This window comes from Chrysemys picta, chromosome 2 (assembly GCF_011386835.1).
Source record: "Chrysemys picta bellii isolate R12L10 chromosome 2, ASM1138683v2, whole genome shotgun sequence".
NCBI classification, from domain to species: Eukaryota; Metazoa; Chordata; order Testudines; family Emydidae; genus Chrysemys; species Chrysemys picta.
In genome coordinates, this window is record NC_088792.1 from 138656694 (window position 1) to 138680134 (window position 23441).

General features: G+C 39.5%; 1 protein-coding gene across 1 annotated transcript in view; it reads right to left on the bottom strand.

The window, feature by feature from the left end:
* Positions 1-12655: 12655 nt before the first annotated feature.
* Positions 12656-23441, bottom strand: part of MARCHF11 (membrane associated ring-CH-type finger 11) — a 35950-nt gene continuing 25164 nt past the window's right edge. Inside the window, exons 3-4 of the mRNA XM_042845780.2 lie at positions 21321-21513; positions 12656-13147 (exon numbers count right to left, since the gene is read on the bottom strand). Coding sequence (XP_042701714.2) covers positions 12825-13147; positions 21321-21513 — 516 coding nt within the window. The 3' untranslated portion in view covers positions 12656-12824. The remainder of the gene's footprint in view (positions 13148-21320; positions 21514-23441) is intronic.

The following is a 23441-nucleotide window of genomic DNA, read 5'->3' on the forward strand; positions in this document are numbered from 1 at the left end:
CACCACATTGTGATGGCTGAGGCCATAGTTCGAATTGCAGAGTTCGCTACATTCAGGTTTGCCTTCAGTGTCTGGCAACTAATTTGCCTTCCTCCACCATAGCAGAGAACTCCTGCTTTGTGTCATCAGGAAGCTTGTCTTTGAACTTCAGGATATTATCCCACAGGCTGAAATCCTATTGACCCAGCAGTGCTTGCTGGTTGGCGATCCTGAACAGTGAACTTCTTGTGGAATAAAGCTTCCTGCCAGACAAACCTAGGTTCTTCGCTTCCTTTCTTTTTGGAGTAGAGGATTGATGTCCTTGTCGCTCCTTTTCATTGGTGGCTGTGACCACTAGAGAACCTGGAGGAGGGTGGTTGTAAAAGTGCTCAAATCCCTGTGAAGGGACATAATATCTTTTCTCCACCCTTTTGGCTGCAGGAGGCAGGGGAAGAAGGGGTATGCCATAAAACCTTGACAGGCTCCAGGGTTGCCTTTTTAATGGGGAGAGCTACCCAAGAGAGTCCTGCTGAGACTAAAATGTCCACAATCCTGTGTGACCTTTCTTGTACCTCTTCTGGCTGGATATCTAGAGCTGCAGTCACTGTCCTCAACAAGTCTTGATGAGCTCTAAAATCATAAGGAGGGGGAGAGTAAGTTTCAGTCACTGCTGCCTCATCAGTTCATGAAGAAGAGGTTAAGGGGTGCCCAGGAGGTCCCTCCTCCAATTCCTCTCCAGGGGAGTACTTAGCATGTGTCTCCTCTGCGCATTATCAATCCCGGTACTGAAGGAAAGAGGATGATGACCTTCCTGTAGATGGTCCTGGCACCTGGTTGACATAGAGGTGCAGGAAAAGAGCAGAGATGTTTTGGACTATGCTGGTAAGTCCCAAGGAGTCCAGAATGGCCATTGGTACCAAGGTGGGACCCAGTTCTGAGAAGCCCACTGACTCCTAAAATGCTGAGGCTGTGGATGGTATCATGGCAGATAGGCACTTGGGACTGTTGGGCAAGCTCAGGTCAGGACACAACAGATCTGACTTCCAAGTCCAGTGAGGAGTGCATTTCCTCCAACCACTGGGGAGCTGAACCCATTGGTAGAGCCCTGCATGGGACTATTCTTTAATCCCACACACCATTATGGCAGTGGGTCCAGGAGGGCCTGCAGGATCCCAGTCCCGCTGCAGGGCTCTACCCATCAGTACCAGGGAACGGGGCTCCAAGTCTGGAGAAGGGGGTACCAGCAAAATCAAGATGCAATCCTATGCAGAGGCACCGCAAGAAGCAGCTGGTTCCAGGTGGCACTCTGGCTCTGGAGTTGGGACCACAGGAGCATGTGGTTCCAGTGTCAGTACCAACCAAGGCTCTAGAATTTCAGGAGAAGCCAGTACTAACAAGTTAAGTAACTCCCTGGCTTCCTTGAATGCCTGGGTGTTAACAGCACCGGAAAGAGTTCTTGAGCCTGTGGTACTGAGTGGTGTGTCAATGCTTTGGGAATTGGTCTCTATGGACCCTTCCTGGATTCTGGAGACAACAATCCCTCTTGGCTTAGAGATTGCTCCTAGGGGTGTAACTTTTTAGGGCACCCCATGAGTCTTTGGTGCCTTCCTCTTGGAAGGTCCTGGTACTGAGTTGTTAGGAGATTTGTGCAGTCTCTTCTTAGGTATTGGTGACACATCTGGCTGATGACTCTGTAAGAACTGGAGGAGCATTCCTAACAGACTCTCATGTGCTCAGTACCCATTTGGTGAAGCAGCCCTGGCAGCCATGTCCTTTTTCGAATGTGGTTTGAACTGCCTACACTTGTGACATTGGTCACTCACCTGTGCCTCTCCCAGACACTTAAGGCAGCTGGGACAAGGGCTATGCACTGGCATAGACCTGTTACATGAAATACAGGCCTTGAAGCCAGAAAAATGGGGCATCAGTCCAGCACCGATTCCAATTCCAAACTTGGCACCGGTAACCACACACTAAAAAGCTAGTATTATACATTTATACTGATAACTATTTACAGAACTACTATACAAGACTAAAACTAACACTGATTGTGCTATATACACTAAGGGAGGGAAGATAAGAAGATATTAAGATTGCATCTCCAACAACACTGGAGGTAAGAAGTAACTGAGGTTGGGTCGGGAGCAGCATGGCCCTTTATACCTTTGTGCAGTGGTGCGAGGCACCAGACAGCAACTCACGCTCCCCTGATGAGTAGTGACAACTATGCACGAGGCACACACACACCTACAGGGGAATGGACATGTGCAATCATTCAAAGAAGGTTACTTTCCAATCTCTCTCTTTCCTTCTTAAGTATCTCTTGTGCAGTTTTCCTTCTCTGATCTTCTCATGATAAACCTTTGCTGCCCTTTTCATACTTGCACAGTGACTTGGCTAAAGATTTTTGTAAATTATTTTAAAATAATACAAGAATGGCCCAAATGGTTTTTTCTCATTCTGCTGAGTAAAATAGCCAATTGAAGGGCAATCAGGCAACCTGGGTTGTATTTTCCTCTCTGCCTCTGACCTGTTTTCTCCATTGACAAATCACTTTGTCTCTGCTTCTCTCCATCATTTTGTCATGCTTGTTTTCACTGTCTAGACTTGAAGCTCTTCAAGGCACGGACTGTCTCTTACTCTGTATTTCTATAGCAACTAGCACAGTGGGATCCCCAGTGGGATTGGGGTATCTAGGCACTCTCTTAACACAATAAGTATTGCTATTATTTCAGATGGTAGCTGAGCATGTACTAGGGAAGGAGTTTAGAGGAAATGCATCATTTAGCTGGTCAGCAGCAGTTCAAATGGAAGGTATCAGTGGGGTGCCACATTAGAGATTTTAGCTCTAATAATGACATGTCTTTCCACAGGTCCCACAGTGCATAAAGCATCCGCACTCCATACACAGAAAGAAAGAGAGGTGGAGAGAGAAATAAAGAGGCTGAAAGACCGAGAGAAAGAGAATGACTATCAAGGAAGACCAGGAGATGCCATGAGGATCAGAGTCTGTCTTGCACCTGACAGTGCAAAGAAGCAAAGACTGAAGTTCTTATTTAAGACCAGACTGTGAACCCCTTATTCCCACTCAAATAGAACCACTGTCTTCAGTGGAACTGCTAATAAGAGCGAGCTCACCATGGTAAGCAGCTTCTCCAGAGTCTGGCCCTTCGTTTATTTGGGGAGGGCCAAGTCTTGGGTATGTATCTGTACACATTTGCTATGTTCCATAAAGGTCCCCATGTGCCATCCTTATTCAGGCTGAGTAGTGCCTTACTCCACAGCAGCTGCTACTGAAATGAATGGTACTACTTGTGGAGTAAGGTACTACTCAAGGTGAGTAAGCATGGCACAATTAATCGCTTCCACACCATGGAAAGAAAATGAACCTGTGTTTTGTTCACATAATGTGAACACTCTGTGTAGCTGAGATAAGAATAATCTAATCTCATGCTTCAGGGCTGATCATCTGCACAGGGGCAAGGAAGAATTTTTTTCCCCCCTACTTCAAAACTGGCCTGATGAATTATGGGGATTTTTTTCAACTTCCTCTGAAGCATCACATATCCTCTGCAGTTGGAAGCAGTACACCAGCCTAGGTGGAACCAATGGTCCGATGCAGTTCAACAAATCCTGTAGCCCTAGCTGTGCCACTCTTGCTCTCATGCTAAGGCTTAAACCAATCACCAGATTTAGATTTAGGAAGGAATTTTCCACCAGATCAGACTGGCCAAGACCTTGGCTTTACACCGTCCTCTTCAACATTGAACAGGGGTCGTAAGCAAGAATCATTTTGGCCTGTCTGACACCACCAGTTTCCTGTCATTGCAGAGGCTTCAGACACTGGTGCCACCGCAATCTTTTCTGGTTTCCATCTGTGGCAAACAACAATTTAGTCTCCTGAAAACTCCACATTTTACAACAAAATTGGTTCATACCTGACTTACTAACTGGGATTTTGTTCAATAAAATTTGTTTGGGAAGATTCCAAAGCAAGCTGTGTTTGTGTCTATAGTCAGGGTATGCATGTGATGAAAAACCTTTTTTAGATGCTAGAACGACAGACTTTGCAGCCAGAGCTGAGATGTCATATATTATTTCAAGGGCAGTCCCCACAAGGAACTAGTGAAACTTCCTCTGAACTAGGAGAACAAATGGTAAATAAGCAGGGTAAATGGATAGAGTAAGTGCATGCTGAGACCATGGGAAAATGAGGGTTCAACCCTACTAAGTAACAGTGATTTCCTTAAGCAGGAAATCGATGAAGACTTAGCTCTCTTCCCTTTATTCACCAGCCAGGAGACTGGCCACATAGTGGGAGCGGGTGATACCCTCTAATGTGGTGCTGCTAGCTTTCTTTCCATTGCCAGTTGGGGATCTCTGCGAGACATTCTGCTTCCTAGGAGAATTCCCTTCTCATGCAGCACCACACCACCGCTAACTCTGGCCCTGGCTAGTACAGTAGCTTATTAGCAAGCAGAGTGGTATCAAGTTAAACACTTTATTATGAACAGAAACGATATACACAAATGAGATAACCAACTTCCTACTTTTCTGTGGACCTAGAACCTGTCACTGGCCTGGACTTGGCTGCTTTGTTTCTGCCCCAGCAGGAAGTGTGTCATCAGAAACCAAAAACTGCATCTAGAGTGTACAGGAAATGTGGCATCTCTACACTTCTTGGAGGACTTACTCCATAGCGTGGCTGTAATCCACATTCTGTTCTATAATCTGTTAATCACGGGGGGAAATCAAAGTCATAGCCACGTGATTTGAGATGTTGAAGGACCTCGTAGTGTTACCACACCCCGCCCCAGGAAAGGAGCAGTAAAGGTGGGTTCGTCAGGCCTGCCTAGAAGAACTGCAAGAAAGCAGCCAGTCAGCACAGCAGGCTCAGATAAAAGTTGCTACTGAGCAGGTCAGTTGCTGGCTGTGACCAGAAGGGCCAGGACAGAGGGACTCTACAAACAGGGAACAGACAGACCCAAGGAGGTGGTGGATGAAGGTGATGTAACAGAGCGGGAAGCAACTCAGGGAATGCAGCAGCAGCAACTATGAAAAAAAGCAGCATGTGGTTGCTCTTTGTAGGGGCCATGGATGGGCTTTGGGTTCCCCCACTGGCAGGGTGGCCAAAGTCCTGAGAAGGGAACAAGCTTCATTTGGAGGCCCAAGCACAGGGCTGGAATTTAAAGGGCTTATGGATGGGGCTGAAGACACTGTAGAGGGCCAACCGTTTGTTGGACCTTTGTTACTCTGGCAGGGGTTCATCCATTTGAGACTGTGTGGCTTAGCCTGAGGGCTAGTCCCTGAAGAACCACCTGAACCCACCTGACAAGGGCAACAGCTGACAGGGGGCTCTATGAGCAGAGAGAGAGTGTAGGTTCGCACCCAGCCGACAGGAGGTGCTCACTGCAGGAGAGGTGAGTGCACCCTGTCATAGAGCTCAGGTGTTTTTTCTGATAAAAATGTGAGAATTCAAGTGTTGATTGTTTTTAGCTGATTTCTCAGTGTTTTCTCCAGACCCATTGAGGGAAAATTCTCCAGGCCCCGATACATCATGTTCAAGGGGGCCCCACCCATCCCATCTCACTTTATTTACACAGAGGCTACATACATGTTGGGTCCCTTGGAGCTTAGGTCCCTGGTACAGCTGCCTCTTTTTGTCAACCCTGGTCCTCCCCAGAGTGCGAGATTAATTCTTCCTTATAAACACTTTCATATAGAATCTACGCTATATTTCTTATAAAATAGTAACTCAATCATATTTTATGAAAGCTGTCTGAAAAGATTGCTTGATATAAGGCAAACAATAAAGATTAAATGTGCTAGAGATGAATGACTCACTTTCTGGAAATCATTATGACATTTAAAACTTTCCCAACTCCAAAAGAAAATTTACATCTATATTAGAATTTAATAACTGGAGCCATAAGTTTGACAGCTACAAAGAAATTATTAAAATGGTGTTTCTATTAGAAACTTTATCTTCAGTTATCTTTAAAGTGTCTCTTGTGTTTTAGGCTGAGAGAATGATGTAGCACAGCTGAATGTGTCAGACACATTAATAATATGTGAACAGACACTCTTAAAGATATGCTATGAAGCTTTAGTTTAATGCATTAAAATATATTTCTTAAAACATGTTAGATGAATTTTTTACTCCTATTCTATGTTTGTGAAGTAAAACAAGATGATGATATACATGGAAAAGTTTAATTTGATAACCAACCCAAGGTTATTAGATTTATGGCATATTGATTCAGCATATTAGGACATATTGTACTTTAGAAGACAGAACTAAACTGATGCAAAAATATTAATAAAATAGCAGTGAACATCAAATCAATTATTTTCTTTCCACAGGAAGATCCCTGTTGCAACTGAGTTCCATGCTATATAGCAATTGCTAAAGAACTAAAAACAGATTCCTCTGTAATAATGAGGGATTCAATGGTACCACACAGGCTCAGTCCAAGCAATTTCGGGACTTCCCTGGAACTGTTATGGATATGTCTGGAGCATAATTAGACTGCAAAGCACAGCTAAAGTGCTTCCTATCTATTCTATCTATTCTAATGTTACTGTATTTGATTTATGCATCCAAACAAGCCACCATAGACAATATGGAAATCCAAATGTAGATCTGTGAAAGGATTAATTTAACAATGTACGTTACCTGTATTACCGTTAAATTGAGTTATATGTATATTTCCAAGGAAAAGAGAAAAATCTTACTGCAGGGTATACACTACAGAGCAGGCCTCATCTTTCTTCCATTTTCTCTTATTTTAGAGAGTAGAAATTTGGGGATTGTTGCCTGTGGGAATCTTTTGGTAGTGTATTTCCTAAGTCCAGGAGAAGCCATGGTGCTTGTTGCAGACCACTGGTCTCCAATATGGACCATGAGAGGGGGCTTCTAAGTGCAATTTATAATTATCTGGTGTTAGGAAGGAAGCACTGCAGTTTCCCTAGAGGGTGGGAAAAGTTGTACATGTTAGTTGGCTTTAGGTGGTTTGTTAGTGGTAGCCCAATACTTTCCTGACCAGAAAAAGAAAAGTTAAAAAAAAAAGAGTTAATTGGGGGGAATTATATTCCCATCCTCACCTATGGTCATGAACTTTGGGTAATGACCAAAAGGATGAGATCATGGGTACAAACAGTGGAAATGAGGTTTCTCTGCAGGGTGGACTGGGCTTACTCTCCTACACAGGGTGAGGAGCTCGGCTATTCAGGAGAGCCTCGGCGTAGAGCCACTACTCCTCTAGATCGAGAAGAGCCAGCTGAGGTGGTTTGGGCAGCTGATAAGGATGCCCCTGGGCATGTCCCACTGGAGGAAGCCCTGGGGCCAACCCAGGACATGCTGAAGGGATTATATCTCCCGGTTGGCCTGGGAATGCTGGGGAATCTCCCAGGAGAGCTGGAACTTGTTGCGGAAGAAAAGGAAGTCTGGTCCGCCTGATGCTGCTGCAACTCTCACCAGAAAAAACGGCATAAAGAAAGAAGAAAACACATTGAGGTAGAAGGGGATGACTGGCTAAAACCAATAAGAGCTGGAGCCAAGTGTCTCTAAAGCTTGCTTTAGTTTTGAAAAAACTCAGTTTAGGAGCTTAATCCAGGTCAGGACTCAGTACGGGTTAGATTTCAGCCCAAGGATTTCAGTCAGGTGCCTTCTTGGCCTTAGGGAGGAATTTTATAAAGGGAAGACTATTTCATATGTGTTGCTACTGAGACTGTGTAAGTGAAAATTCACTTTTTATAGGCTCTTAAATCTCGTACTTTGATATTTGTAATGGACTCCTGACTACTTTCAACCCTATCCCTCTCTTTGGTATTTGAGTCTATAATCCACATTTCACATAACTTAATTTTAAAATGGACTTCTAATGTACTTTACACTGCTTGGCAGAATACAGTGATCTGTGGTGGTCTTGTCCTCTAGTGTCAGGAGCTCTTGCAAAAATTCCTACCACTAACAACTGTTGATGAAAGTAGCAAAGTATTTTCTGTAGTGCTAGTAGCAAAGCTGATGCTTTTAAATTAGCAGAATCTGATTCCTTTCTGACTGAACGAGAGTACAAGCATATGGATCATTGCAAAGAGCACTCTGTCATCTTCCACCAGATCCCATCAATAGGTTGTCTAAATAACTTGAGAACACCAAAACTGTCGTAAGAGATCAGACTATTGGTCCATCTAGTCCAGTGTCCTGTTTCCAAAAGTGCACAGTATCAGGTGATTCAGAGGCTAGACCATTAATTATGTACAGGAACTCCTCACTTATCGTTGTAGTTAAGTTCCTGAAAAATGCGACTTTAAGCGAAACGATGTTAAGCGAATCCAATTTCCCCATAAGAATTAATGTAAATGAGGGGATTAGGTTCCAGACAAAAGACTATATATATATATATATATATATACACACACACACAGTATAAGTTTTAAACAAACAATTTAATACTGGTACACAGTGATGATGATTGTGAAGCTTGGTTGAGGTGGAGGAGTCAGAGGGTGGGATATTTCCCAGGGAATACCTTACTGCTAAATGAACTAGCAATTGCCTGAGCCCTCAAGAGTTAACTCTCACAACACTCTACAAGGCAGCAGGAAAGGAGGGAGGGCAGACAGAGACACACACCCTGTGTGTGAGAGAAAAAATATGCATTTCCCCTTTAAGTAGCTGACCCCAGGCTTAAGTACACTGCCTTGTTAATTAAATCAGCTTGCTGAGACCCGCAGCTGCTGCCTAGAAGCTCCCTCCGTTGGTCATGTGTCCCCCCTGCTCTATGGAAGATGGGGTAAGCGGGATGCTGGAGCAGGGGGAGGGGGAGACACCCTGACATTAACCCCTCTCTTCCCCCCTCCCCCCGTACAGCAAGCAGGAGTCTCTGGGAGCAGCTCCAAGGCAGGGGGCAGGAGCAGCACATGGCACATGGAGGGACAGCTGCTGCACAGGGAACTTAAGGGAGTGGGGAGCTGATAGGGGGCTGCTGGTCCACCCTGATTCCAACCACCCACCAGCTAGCTGCAAGGGGCTGCCAAATGACGTTAGAAGGGAGCATTTCACAACTTTAAATGAGCATGTTCCCTAATTGATCAGCAACTTAACATCGAAACAAGTTAACTGGGACGACTTTAAATGAGGAGTTCCTGTAATAACCTGCCCATCGTGACTTCTAAGAAGCTTCTAGATAAAAGTTTGGTGGTGCTGCATCTTCACTGAACTCTCAGTCCTTCTGCAGTCTAATAATTCAAACAGGAATTATGACTTATTCAGCACCACTCAAAGTTTTCCCTAAGGGCTTATTGCATATATGTTGTTCTCTCCAGAGCACTGTCAGTCAGGGCTTCAATGGACCTTGAATGGAGCTTTGCATATCATTACCACTATGATATCCATTAACATTGTGGGTTTTTTTTAAAAGGCTAAATAAAAAGTTCTCACATCTTACACTTTAGAGCAATGAAGAACATGGAGTTCATGTGAAATATGAAAAAAAATACTAAAAGACAATCAATTTAAATAAAAATGAATAAAAACTTACTTTATCAATGAGAGACTAGTGAGCTGGCTAGATATAACAGTGATAGGTGTCTTCTTTTACGCTTACACCCTTCAAATATTTGTAAATGGTTAGCTTGTCATCTCTTAGCCTCGGCTGCCTGAGCTTTCAATCTTTCCTTGCAAGTCAATCCATCCAACATCCTAATAATTTTTATTCCTTTTTTCTGATAATGACGTGCCCAGAACTTAAACAGAATTTAGAAGATCACTTGCTCTTAATATTGTATGTCCTGAAAAATGAAAGGCTTGTATGGAAAGCAGAACTAAACTTCTTGGGTCTGCAAATCTCATGAGTATGGGCTCTTTCACAAGATCACCTATATATATACATATATATATAGGCCAAAAATACAAGAACAGCTTTCCTCATGGAATATTGGTTTTTAAGGCCGCAAAGATTTTGTTTGACCCTCTGAAAGGGTTGGTATAAGTTTCAGCAGGACGTTTCTATTTTATCTAGGCCATTTTGCCCATCCTAAAAACCAAACTTGCCTTTCATCACTAGAGGATGTTCAAATGAGATGGAAGGAGAATGCAGAATATAATGTATATCCTGAAGCATACAAGGTTTCCATTTTATTGGCTGGAGATCATGGGGTTTGATTCTCCATTGCCTTGTACAGGTGTAGTCACTTACACCTATCAAATGCTACCACTCCCTTTGAACACCAATTTTGTACTTATTGGGTTTATTTCACCACTATGGCACTCCAGTTTTATGCCAATGTAATTCTAATGAAATCAGTGGTTGTATCTTGGGTCCACTAGGTGAAAATTATTACATAAAGCATGAGGCAATGGAGACTTGTTCTTTGTATATCCATAGAGCACAGAATGGGTTTGCTAGGGATATAACCACTAGATGCTTTAATAAAACTTTAATAAAACATGTGTGCAATGCAGAGCTGTGATTATATTGGGCCTGATTTACTACTGTGTTTCTCCAATTTTATGCAGCTATAACGCTATTGGTTTCAAATAAATTGCATTGGTGTAAAACCTCATGACTCAAGCTCTACTAAACTCTGTATGATGGATATATCTTATTCAGTGATACAGTGAAAACAGCCATAATACAGTTCACTGTACAAAAGTTGGCCTTTTAAATGTGATTTCATAGCAAACTTGTTTTACTTAATAAGTATATACAAATTTCAGTGACTATATCATGTTCAACAGAATCTTCTCTCTCTCCCATTTAATTTCTATTCTGGGGTTTTTCAGTCCCCTTTCTTAGCTTGCGCAAGGGCACCAAGGAACCATCTCCCTATAAGGACTTTTATGCTCTTTTGTAGAAATTCCATAACTTCGCAATGTCAGTCAATTCTTAAAAGAAAATGTAATATATTGAGTTATATGCATAATACAATTTTAAAAAAATCTAAAGGGATAATGTGTTACCTGCTCGTCTCTCTTAACTTGTTGACTTTTGACTCAAATATAAGGTTTAATTTAATCAAGAAATAGTTCTTTATAATTTTTGTTTACTTTTTAGTAAATTCTGAGAGAACCATTGAAAATGTGCTTTAGGAGACATTACACATTTTAAATTCAGATTTTTCCATTAGATACCTCTCAACTGGCATGTACAAAATTGGGAAAACTAAAGGGTGTAGGACACTATTTTGAATATGTTGGGGTTATGGAATCCCTGTCTTTGGAGGTATTTAAGAACAGGTTAGACAAATATCTGTCAGGGATGGTCTAGGCTTCAGGGCGGGGGAAGGGGGAGATAGACTAGATGACTTGTTCAGTTAATGATTACAAATGACTAAAATTGTTTGGTGACTTTTACATATGTAAAAAGAAGAGGAATTACAAGTTGCAGATGTTTATAAGTTGCCCATGATCATAGTATGTGAGTGCACCCAGGATGAAAGCATCACTTTCATTCACAGCATTTCAACAGACTGATCTATTAGCTTCCCTTTGAGTGCTAATGACACTTCATAGGACATACAGTTTAAGCCTCAAAAAACCCACTGTGCAATTGCAAATATGTTAGTGCCTTTTCCCAGTCGCATTAAGGAGACCCAAAAGACTGGAGTTTGGTCTGATAGAAGTTAAGAGATAGAACTGGGAAGATCCACAGGAAGAGATTTAGCTCCATTTTGAGACCCACCGCAGGAGCTATGACTCCAGGGAGGCAGATACAGGGGGTGTTTGGTGTTCAGCTGAGGAGCAGAGTATTGGGGCACACAGGTGAAGGACTAAAGTTCAAGCCAAGGAAAGGTGAAAGTAGTTTAAGTTTATACTTTTGGTTTCAGGTTTTTTGGAGAACTTCAGAGAAGACTCCCTGAAGAAACAGTAATGTCTGAGACATTGTAGTGCCTGAGAGGACTACAGGTACACAGTGGGCCCAGGAAGGGGCTGTAGAAAAGGCCCGCTGATAGGTTGAGGTAGGAAGAAGCCTGGGGGGGGAGCAGGGGATGGGAAGGTCTGGATAAACACACCTTGCATGCTCACTATAGGGTTCCTGGGCTAGAACCCAAAGGAGAGGGAGAGCCTGGATTCCCCTATGGGCCCTCCAAAAACAGTGCTAGGACCCTGGAAGCCAGGTGTCAAAGGACTAGTATGTTTGGATTTGGGCCACAAACTCAGCATGAGGTGTTGGACTTTACTTTGTTGGACTTGCTTTCTTACCCCAGAAGAGAAGGACTATAAATCACCTGGCTAGAGGGTTACATCACACGAAGAAACAGACTGCTCCAGGACTGGACCGACTGTGGCAGAGGGCACTAGATGACGAGAGCCTGCTATGCTTTGCCCAGAGACAAAAGGAGCACATGAACGGTCAGTCCATCTTCTACAAGCCCCTATATATCATCTTTCTGAAATGTGACTGAACCTCTACAAAGCTAATATATTAAATGATGCACTTAAATATATCTAGAGTTAGTCACAGAGATACCAGTCATTATTTTCCTCAACTTACGCATTAGAAAAACTATATTGATTGAAAAAATACACAACGCTATGACAGATATTTTTGGCTTAAAAGATTGGTTTCCTCATTATTCAAGGCAATGAGAGTTAAATTATATTTTTATAAATTTCAAGTACAAATTGACCAAACTATGTAATATACCAGACTATAAAAAAGCAAGCAACAACTTTTTCAGAAAAATGTATTTGCAATTCAACTGATCATATAAAAAGCATTAAATGTTTTAAAAGTTGTAAATATTTTCAGAAGTGCCATTCATTGCAACTACATTCCGGAGTACTGTAAAGTCCAGGGCACATTATCCTTATTTGTGTAGCACAGTGAGCATTATCTTTACACTGAGGTCACTCTCATCACAACCTCTCCAGAACTGTTATCTTCTGATGAATCCTCATGAGGTCTCATTCGATTGAACAGATGCAGCAATACATATCCACACTGAAATCTTGGAGAGGTTAACTGTGTTGGATGAATTAAACTTCTGTTTCTAAATGCAGTTAGTGGTAACCACAATGTCCTACCCGGTGAAGATGCTCCTCGATTGCTCTCTTCTATGTCTGTAGCTTTATCATAATTTAATACATCCCAGTGAAGATTAACAGCTCTCCAACGCTTAAACACTCTGTAAACTGATGCACCTTCATGTACAATTAGTCCTGAAATTTAAGGAAAGAATTATTAGTTACTACACAATAATCTTAGACTCCATTTTAAGAGGGAATGAATAAAGATGTAAACTTAACCATATTTATCACATTGCAACTGGCAGGTGCCTATCAAATTAAGATTAGGATCCCTGTGAGTATCTTAACTCTAATAATACAAATAACTGTCCATAAAAGATACAGAGGACTTATACAATCAGCCAATAATTTATCTAAACTATTGAGGTAAACTTTAGGTCCACTCAGAGTGTATATCATAATTTTACCCCCTCCTCCTTATCGTCAGTGTAATGAGAATCTAAATGTTTTAATGAAAGTTTCTAGCCTTTATGGTTATTAAGGAAACCTTCTGTATGTGAACTGAACATAACCAATGTTATCTGAGGCCTTGTCTATACTAGAAAAGTGCATTGATTTAACTAAATTGACATAAAAATCAATCATTCCATTGCATTAGTAAATTACCAACTGAAACTGAGTTAACCCTTGCATATACTGATTTAAGTTTAGCTTAAGTGCTTCTATGTTAGGGATTTTTACTAGAGGCCTCGACCTCATACAAATTGGCGCAATCTCCTTCTGTGGATATTCTTAAATTAGTTTGAGCGGCTTAGCTAAACTGGTATAAGGCACTCAAACAGATTTAAGAGTGTCCTCCACATTCTTAGTTCTTCTCTGTGTACCTATAGCCTGAAACAACAGTTGTAATAAATGTGAATTCCCCCTATTGCTCCAATGTGGCATTAATTCTGAAAATTGTCTCGGGAAAATAACTGAGATGTCAATATTAACTGTTACTTCACAAGCAGGGTTTGGAGTGGTGGACTTTATTCTTTCTGTTCAAATCTCAGAAGGCCAGAGAACAGGGATCCATTCTTGAGATTTGCAGAGATCCAGAGAATCTTTTTAAGTATTCCTCAATGGAAACATGGCTCATTTGATCTCCTTTATAGAATGACTTACTCTTAAGCTCCCATCCAGCAAATATTTACATATATGCTTAATTGTCAGTATGTCACTTGTTCCATTGACTTCAGTGGAATTATTCATATGTTCAAAGCTAAGCATGTGTTTAAGTATTTACAATATTGGGCCTTTACTAATAATGCTTACTGCTGTGAGTAGTTTCATTGGCTGGATTCTGTTTGTAGGATCAAGGCCTATCAGAATAGTAGTTCATCAAAGATTAAACACTCAAAAGAAAATATATCTGGAAGTTTTAGCCAAGTCATCTCCAATGAGTAACACCAGTGACTGAAAAGAAATAATTCTCATAGAGAAACCTTAGTTTTTCCTTTTCGTCTTAAATTTAAAAAAAAAATAGAAAACATTAGCAATTTTTAATAGGCACTGACAAATCTTTATAGAGAAAATTAAGGTATTTTTGTTTTGAGAGATGGATTTTTTTAAGGTTGCTAGCGCTATATTTCAATTGAAAATGTGGTTGGTTCCAACTAGGATTTATTTTTGGTTTTGAAAAGGGAAACTTGTAGTGTGTCACCATAACTTTTTTCTTTTTCAAACTTTCTGTAAGGAAAAAAAAGGGGGGGATGTGATGTCCTAAAATGGTTAATGTCCCATATTGTCACTATCAACAAAGCTAGCAGAATATTAGATGTTCACTGCTCCTCTCAACTATGGCTGTTTTTTTCATGTAGCTAAATGACATATTTCGAGCTTGCAATAAAATTGCTTCATGTTTTATAAACCTGCTGTCTGTGTATTTAGGAAATTGAACTATAATGAACATGAAGTTAGCCACTTATTGCCATATTTACCTAATAATGATCAGGATTCTGATTATCATCAGTGAAGGAATTACTGGCAAGGAAAAGATACCAAATTTCATTACTGAAATATTTAATGTAACTCTATTTTTCATCAATATTAAAATGTTTCTAAGATTATTTGTTACTCTGTTTGTGACTATAGCATCTAGGAAATATTCTTTTTCCACTCTTGCCCATATGAAAAATTATCTGTACAATACGACTGAATGATCACCATGAATGGATTAGTTCATGGATGGATGCTTTTTCATCAAGAGATGATCCAGGACATAAACAGATTGATAGAAAATGTAACTGATTGCTTTGTAAGATAGCCAGGACCTCAATGCTTATTGCTTGCCTGAATCATTAGGAAGTATGCAATTCACTGGATTTAATAAAGAAAAAGCTAACTTGCATTCTGGTCTGCCTTGTTTCCCAGTAGTAAAATCATAGAGCTGTTACTGGGTAGCCAATCATTAGAAGTATGATTGAATAGATGGTGTCAAGCCCAGCATCAAAAGTGTGAGGGGAAAGGACAAGTGGAAAATCCTGGCACTGAAGATTCAGCGCCTTTTTCTGTCATCTTCTTAGTGAAAGAAGGTGTTAACAATAATTGATTTCTGAATGTATTGTTTTCACCGAGTCTAACTGTAGGAGTTGTGTGTTTAGCCAGGGAGCTACAAAAATATCTGAGAATAGTAGCTGGCTTTTGAGAGTTCACACTATTCCCTTGATCCCAACAGTCATAAATAGAGGACACAAATATCTGGTCCCCTCTAACCATCCTTCAATTCTCCTCTACCTCCAGAAGCCCTATTATACAAAGCAGAAGAAAAGGTCCATGTTGCTCTACGGAGGGAATATGTTTGAGAACAAAGAGTTGTGGTTTCTCCTTCTAACACTACCTCCCCAGGACCACACTGTAGGAGACTAGTTAGCACTGATTTCCTGAGGACAGCTGAGATGTCCTGGTAGCTAAACAATGACTTGAACCACTGCCCTCTCAAAGCCTGTTTCTGCCCTTGATGCCATTTTAGGAAAGAGTGATTTGTGACTTCCTGTAGCAGCCATAAAGACTTCAGGTAAGGGCACACTGTGGATATATGATATTGAAGCTGCCATCCTCCTAAATTGAGTGAATCCTGAGCTTCAGCTCATTCATAATGACTGGCTGTATAGTCATATCCTCTTAGTTTTTGACCTGAGATGGTTTAACTTTCTACAAAGGCCACAAATGATCTCTTTGACTTTCTAAATTGCTTAGTCCTGTCTAAGCAGTAGCTCTCTCGATATATAGGGTGTACAACTTTTCCTTCCAAAACTCTAGACATTCTGGTGAGGTGAAGACAAATAGTGATATAAACTGACTGAGATCAAAGTCCAACACAGTTCTTACCAGAAATTTGAAGTGATTCCTAAATACAATCATATCTTTATGTTGTACAGTATAAGATCTGTAGGCCATAGCTCTTTATGGCAAGGACTCTCTCTTTAGTACATCCTATGCACTGTATGAACATAATGGGGCCATGATCCTTGATCAGGCCTTTAAGTGCTACCGTAATTTAAATTATTAAGGGCCTGCAACTCTGCTGGGTCTCTTTATTTGCCTTCTTGTTTTTAAACCATTAGGGTGCACTCACAGTACATTTACAAACCTTTCTCTGAAACCATAAGGGCTAAAAACTTTTTTAAATGAAAGCAGATATTCTCATATACTCACTTGTCTCAAGGAGCTGTTGGTTTAAATAAAACACTAAATACCACAAGACTTGCAATAAAACAGATCTGGCAACACTAGATGAGATAGAAGGGGCAACTTCTGAAGAGTTTCCCACCATTTCCTCCCCTAACACTGAGTCTGACTCTACATCTGGCACAACTACTGATACCAAGGACTCAGGTGAAGGGGGCCAAGGGATCCTCATTGGTGCCTTCACCTTCTTGCAGGACACTTTCTAGGGGAGTCCTGGAGGATTGAGTTCCTAGAGCTTTGGCCAGATGGATCTGACCTGGCAGGATCCAAGAAAGCCATATCCTCAGGATCTCTAAGATTTAAGCAAACTGATTGCAGTGCAATCTGGCCAGATCCAATAATAGGAGCACCTTTTCTTCTTATTGTGATGTCTTTCAGAAATAGTACTACTGTAAGATCTTTCCTTGGCTCCATACAAAGAATCTGGATCCTGAGTCTGTGGAACAAATTTCAAAAGTCCCTGCAAACACCTTTACAAGAAGACAATCCTTTTCAACCTGTGATTGGGCATCAGGCTCCAGCACCAAAACTGGCTTTGTCACCACAAAAACGGTATGATTAATAGATTTTCCAAAATGTTTGGCAAAGCAAAAAGTCTACAATTCATTTCAGGTTGAACAAAATGTTTCATTTTGATTTTGATCATTTCTAACTGCTTTGATTTTTTAAAATAAAATTAAGGCAAATTTTGAAAGTACTCTTTGAACCAAAAAGCAAAACATTCACTTTAAAAATGTTGAAATGATTTTTTTCAGAATTTTTAAGACTTTTTTTACTTAAAGAATTCAGCAAAATTGACACAAAACCTGAAATATTTCAGCATCACTAAATCTGCATTTTTTGCTGTAAAACATTTAAGCTGAAATATTTTGTCCAGCTCTAGTTGCCATGCTACTCATGCCGGAGGACATCTTCCAGAAGACGGTCTCCTAGAATTGTGCCTCTTGGAGGAGCAGGTTCTGGAGCAAAGTCTTAGTCCTTGTGGGCCCTTTTTGAGTTGGCCTTGCAGGCATGACAACTTTTAGCTAAATGCTCTTCCCTATGGAATAAATTGCCTGTCTCAAGTAGGGACCATCACAGGACAAAAGGAAAACAAACCCCTTAAAACTATTGTTTAGATGGGCCCACAAAAATGTGTGAATTGATCAAACAATTAACATGAAATATAAATAAATCTAACTTTAACAATACAACTATTTCAAAAACCACTTACAACTAGATTTGTTTAACATGAAGGAAAAGAGTTGGTGAGTAGAAAGATACTGCAGTACAGTTAGAGGGAGAGGTTATTTATACCATTGGTCTATAGAATGTTAGAGTGGGGGAATTGTACACACACTAACTGACAACTTACTATTTCAAAAAGGTTCCATTACCATGGCTTAGACATTCTTCTCCAATAGTGTGACTATGTGGAGGCAATGTGATGAAGGAGAGCAGCCAGGTTCAAGCAATGGAAGAGCGGGAAGCTAATGTATTATTCCTTAAGGAATCCTTAAAGTTTTTGAATCCTAAATTCCTTTATTGTAAACACCTTGAGCACACACTCTCTCTCTCTCTCTCTGATAATCCCAACAGGGACGCACTAATCTCTGGCAATATCAATGTATACAACTTTGACTGGTCACAGTTCCATTTAGTTCAAATGTGAAAGACTTCTCTGCAAATCTTGCATGCTTTGGAAATTTTCCTGTGAGAAAACCTTCATGCCCAGTTCAGATGCAGAATTGCATAGAGAATTGCCATATTTGACACTGATGTGACTAGAAGGGGATGCTGTAAGGAGGGACCCAGAATTTCCAGGGAAGATCAGAAGAGGATGAAGGGAACAACGGACACAAATTTCACCTTCATGTTAAAATGTGTAAGTTAAATTGATGTTGATAGACCTGTCCTGTGCTTAGAGAATAAGAATAGTCTTGTAATATAAGGCAACTTTATTCTTTGTTAAATGTTACAAAAGTGGACTTCCTGTAAAACTGGATAGGCTGCAAATGGATCTGAACAGAGAATCCACGTAACTTATTTATTGGGTGGCATACTGGTGAGCTGTAAGCTTTGACAGTTTTCTCTTGGTACAAATGAATGACAAGGCTGGCAGATTAAAATGTATGAGACATTTTTTATATTACTTACTGGATAGGAGTGTGGATTGATGCAATGAAATAAGATTTAATGGAAAAATACTAAAAATAATCTGTTAAAGTTTCTAAATGTGCAGGTTTTTAATATAACTGTGCAGTTCTCACTAGCCAATTATTAAACTTCATTTCAAAATTATAAAAACAATAACACTTCAAGCAGTACAGATATTTACATTTCTCAGGTGGCTGAAAATATTTTATTGTTTATGCAGAGCCATAGATGTACGTGACTTTAGACAACTGGAATAGGTCTTTGGTCATGGAGTTTACAACTCAGGACCTGACCCTAAAATTAACTATCCATGAGCGCACCCTTGTGCCTATGCAAATCCCCACTGAAATCAGTGAGGCTTTTCATTGGTGCAGGGACCCATCCACAGGGAATTTATTGCAGGATGATCACAAATAAAGGGGTGGGGCACTTAACTTTTAGACTTGTGCTTCATAACACTTCTGTTGGCTGCATCAACACTGCACAGGTCATAGTGTGTGAGGAACAGAGTATAGCATACATCTACTTGTTAGTCCGTTTACATAATTTAGAGCTAATTGGTAAGAATTAAAGAGTAAGACAAAATCTTTCTAATGTAATAAAATCATTGCCCACTGAACTGCTGTTGGAAAGTTATATCTGTCACCAGATTGTCTTGTGGCTTTTTTAGATCATTCAGAAACCTAAATATTTGCATTCTAAGGAATTTAATTCAAATATTTTCAGTTAAAACAATTACTCAGATTAAAGTCCTTTATCCTATAGAAGTTACAATAACAGACACCCCTAACACAGAGTAAAGTTGGAGATGCTAATAGATATTTTAAAAATTTATAAGTGGTCTTGGATGCACATGTTTAAAATACAATAGGCTGCAGAAGATTACTTGAAAGTATATTGAATTTGAATGGTCTGAGCTGATCAGAAGTACAAAAATGCTGCACAATTACCAAACCAGTTAACCAGTTATTTCTTAATTCCCAGACACAAGTTTAGTAATTTAAAGTTATTAGGTAACATAATTGTTAAAAAAAAACCTACATACTAAGCTTACCATTAATTAAAAGTTAATGTTCAAGTAAGGAAACTATAGTTACAAAATGTAGATAGAGATGCTAATTAATGCTATAAATATTAATTATAAGACTGTAGTTATATGCATATATTTAGATATCTAAAGCCACTGGCAAGTTTCCAAGTAACACTAATGTATATTGTTTTAAATCTAGATGTTAAAATTTACATTGGACAATTCAGTGACTACTTTATAACTCTTAGCAATCCTTTCTTAGAATTGAATTTCCTCATTAGTACAGCCAAAACCCTGTTCCATTGATACATTTAGTTTTATAAATACACTAATGTATTTTTATCTGTCTACAGATACTAAGCAATAAATTTTGAACTGATAAGAGTTTGATTTTTTGTAACAAATTAAACCAGTGAAAAAAATCAATTAACACAATTAGTTTCAAATAACTATGTTATCAACTGACCTGTATGATAATGTATACATGGTATAATAAGAGGCATATGTAAAATTGAGTTAACAGCAACATTTGCAAAGCATTTTGAGATTTTTTTTTAATTAAAAGCATTATACAGCATTTCATCATGTTATTGATATAAATATTCTGGGAACCTTAGTTCAAATTACTATGCCTTACTTATCTAAGAGTGACTAAAATTCCTTTATTTTTACTTTAGTGTAACCTCTTTCACATTCAGCTCATAGTTTCTTTACTAATTATTTAAAAGTTTTTATTTAGACATTTGGGGATCAATATATTAAAGGAAGTACGTACACACACACACACACACACACACACAAAAGCTTTCAGAAAGTTGCATCTTCACTCTTTAAAAGTTCTGATGGCATCATAAACCACTTGAGGTCTGCTTTCATAGTATAATTAATAAATTAAAATACTTAGCACTTATATAGTGTTTTTTATCTGTTTAGGATATCAACAGAACTCTTGAATTAGTTCCTTCATCTAACTGCAGCAGTGCAGCCTATCCATTATACTCTATTTCTAGCATAGTGATTCACACAACTCTGTTCAGTGTAGTGTTAGGTATGTAGTTCTACAAGAAAATCTTTCAGGGACCTATTCTATCCTTGACATATATAACTAACTCTGCTTAGCAACAAAGGAAGATTTGAGAGAACAGAACTATCATTAGTCCTTTTCAACAAATCTTTGTTATAATTTCACCTATTGACCCTCGTACACTTTACTATCCTTTTAAATTTCAAAGTAAGCAAAACTGATTGTGATTCTGGGAATTTAACTTTTAGGGAAAGTGATTTGATCAGTCTGCGGGTTGAGTTTTTGTTTGGTTTCTCTCTCACAGTGTCTCTACTTTTATAAAAGTCAAGTGTTTGCTAAATATGTCATCTAAGAATAAATAAGTAGAGAATTGAAGAGCTAAGGAAGTTTGACCCATAGTTATACTCTTAAACCACAATCTGTACTGATTAATGTTTTGAGCTTACCTATGCACACTAGATCCATAAAACCATACATTCCATAGCAGATTTGAAAAAGGATGTCCTTTCTTTGCCATACTGCATAGGGGCTGAAGGCTGACCATAGAAGCCAAGTCACACTTGCTACTAAGAACAGAGATCCTAGGATTACAGCAATCATCTGCACTTTCTCAACCAGTGTTATTGTAATGCTTTGCCACTAGAAGAGAAACAAAGTAGTGTAAGATAAAATATTACTTTTTGAAACTTACATTCAACTCCGTTTTCTCCTGAAACCAGAAATCATTTTAATATTCATACAAATCTTCATAGATGTTTCCTAATATTCTTGACACTACAATTTATGAAGGAAAAAAAGACAGACCAGTAGTATAGAAATTGCTTATGTTAAAGTTTTTTTAATGTTGTCCATATCACCATCTAGAAATGTACTTTGGAAGATTTACATTTATTTCAATCCTGCTATGAATACATAGGACAAAAATATTCAGCATCGGGAAATGCAGCTTGCCTCTCACATCTATATAATGAGTAGCATCAAGACACCATGGGAAGGACAATATCAAAGCCTTAGGTCACAGACCAGTGAAAGGCTGTGTACCTTTGTGGGCTTCATACAGAATGGGAGTCCAAGTAATAAACTTCACAGGCAACAATTGTTTAAAATAAACCTTATAGCAAGAGGATGGATTTGCAGAAGATGGCCTAATGGTAAATCCAGTCACAAGTGGCATATTATGAAGGAATAGTTTGTTTCCTATAACTAAGGTACTATATATATACAATACATTTTATCAGTATTTAAAATCTGTAGAACTATATTTGGATTTTATTAGGGTCATGTATTCAATAGCAAAATCATTTCATACTTCTCAGCTACAGCCATATAGCACCTTTGGCAGTTTTATGCTCTGTAATGCTATCAGTTAGACATTTCTGTTCTTCTCTTCTCACATTTACCAAAGTGAGACAGAACAAAAATAACTTTGTGCTAAATGTTAGAAATCAAAACAACACTCTTAAATGTAATAAAAATTAATTTTCATGAGTCACATAATTGTTAAGAATTAGTAGGAGCATTGCCAGCAGATCGAGGGAAGTGATTATTCCCCTCTATTTGGCACTGGTGAGGCCACATCTGGAGTATTGCGTCCAGTTTTGGTCCCCCCACTACAGAAGGGATGTGGAAAAATTGGAGAGAGTCCAGCAAAGGGCAACAAAAATGATTATGGGTCTGGGGCATGAGGACAGGCTGAGGGAACTGGGGTTATTTAGTCTGGATAAGAGAAGAGTGGGGGGGGGGATTTGATAGCAGCCTTCAACTACCTGAAGGGGGGTTCCAAAGAGGATGGAGCTAGGCTGTTCTCAGTGGTGGCAGATGACAGAACAAGAAGCAATGGTCTCAAGTTGCAGTGGGGGAGGTCTAGGTTGAATATTAGGAAACACTATTTCACTAGGAGGGTGGTGAAGCACTGGAATGGGTTACCTAGAGAGGTGGTGGAATCTCCATCCTTAGAGGTTTTTACAGCCTGGCTTGACAAAGCCTTGGCTGGGATGATTTAGTTGGTGTTGAGCAGGGGATTGGACTAGATGACCTCCTGAGGTCTCTTCCAACCTAATATTCTATGATTCTATGATTAAATTGTTTAGAATATGTGAAAAATGTTAGCAATAAACTGATAAATAAACAAAACCTTCACAGTGCAATTTTGGCAAGTTTGAGATTCCTTTTTAAATAAACTTATGGTCATATGAGCTTAACTTTTGTTTTGGGTTTTCTTGTTTAATTTAAAAGAAAATTAATTGCCTGTTATAATTTTTTTTAAGATATCATCATTAAAGGTTTTCACTCTGGAGGGGAGAGGGTATACAAGTGTTTGGTTTGGGACAAAGATTACAGGACTCTACTCCCCCTGAATTACTGAGGGACTACATCAATGGTTCCCATTTGGTTTAAGGATGACATTCATAACCGGGAAAGAGGCAGGGACAATTGCTTTTCATAAGTGAGTAAATTGTATTTTGCCAATATCTTTTGATAATTGGCAATCTTCATTTCCAGGATGGCTGGTACCCCTTTATCTACTCTTTGCTTTTGAAAGCAGAAATGTAGGTGTGAGATACAAA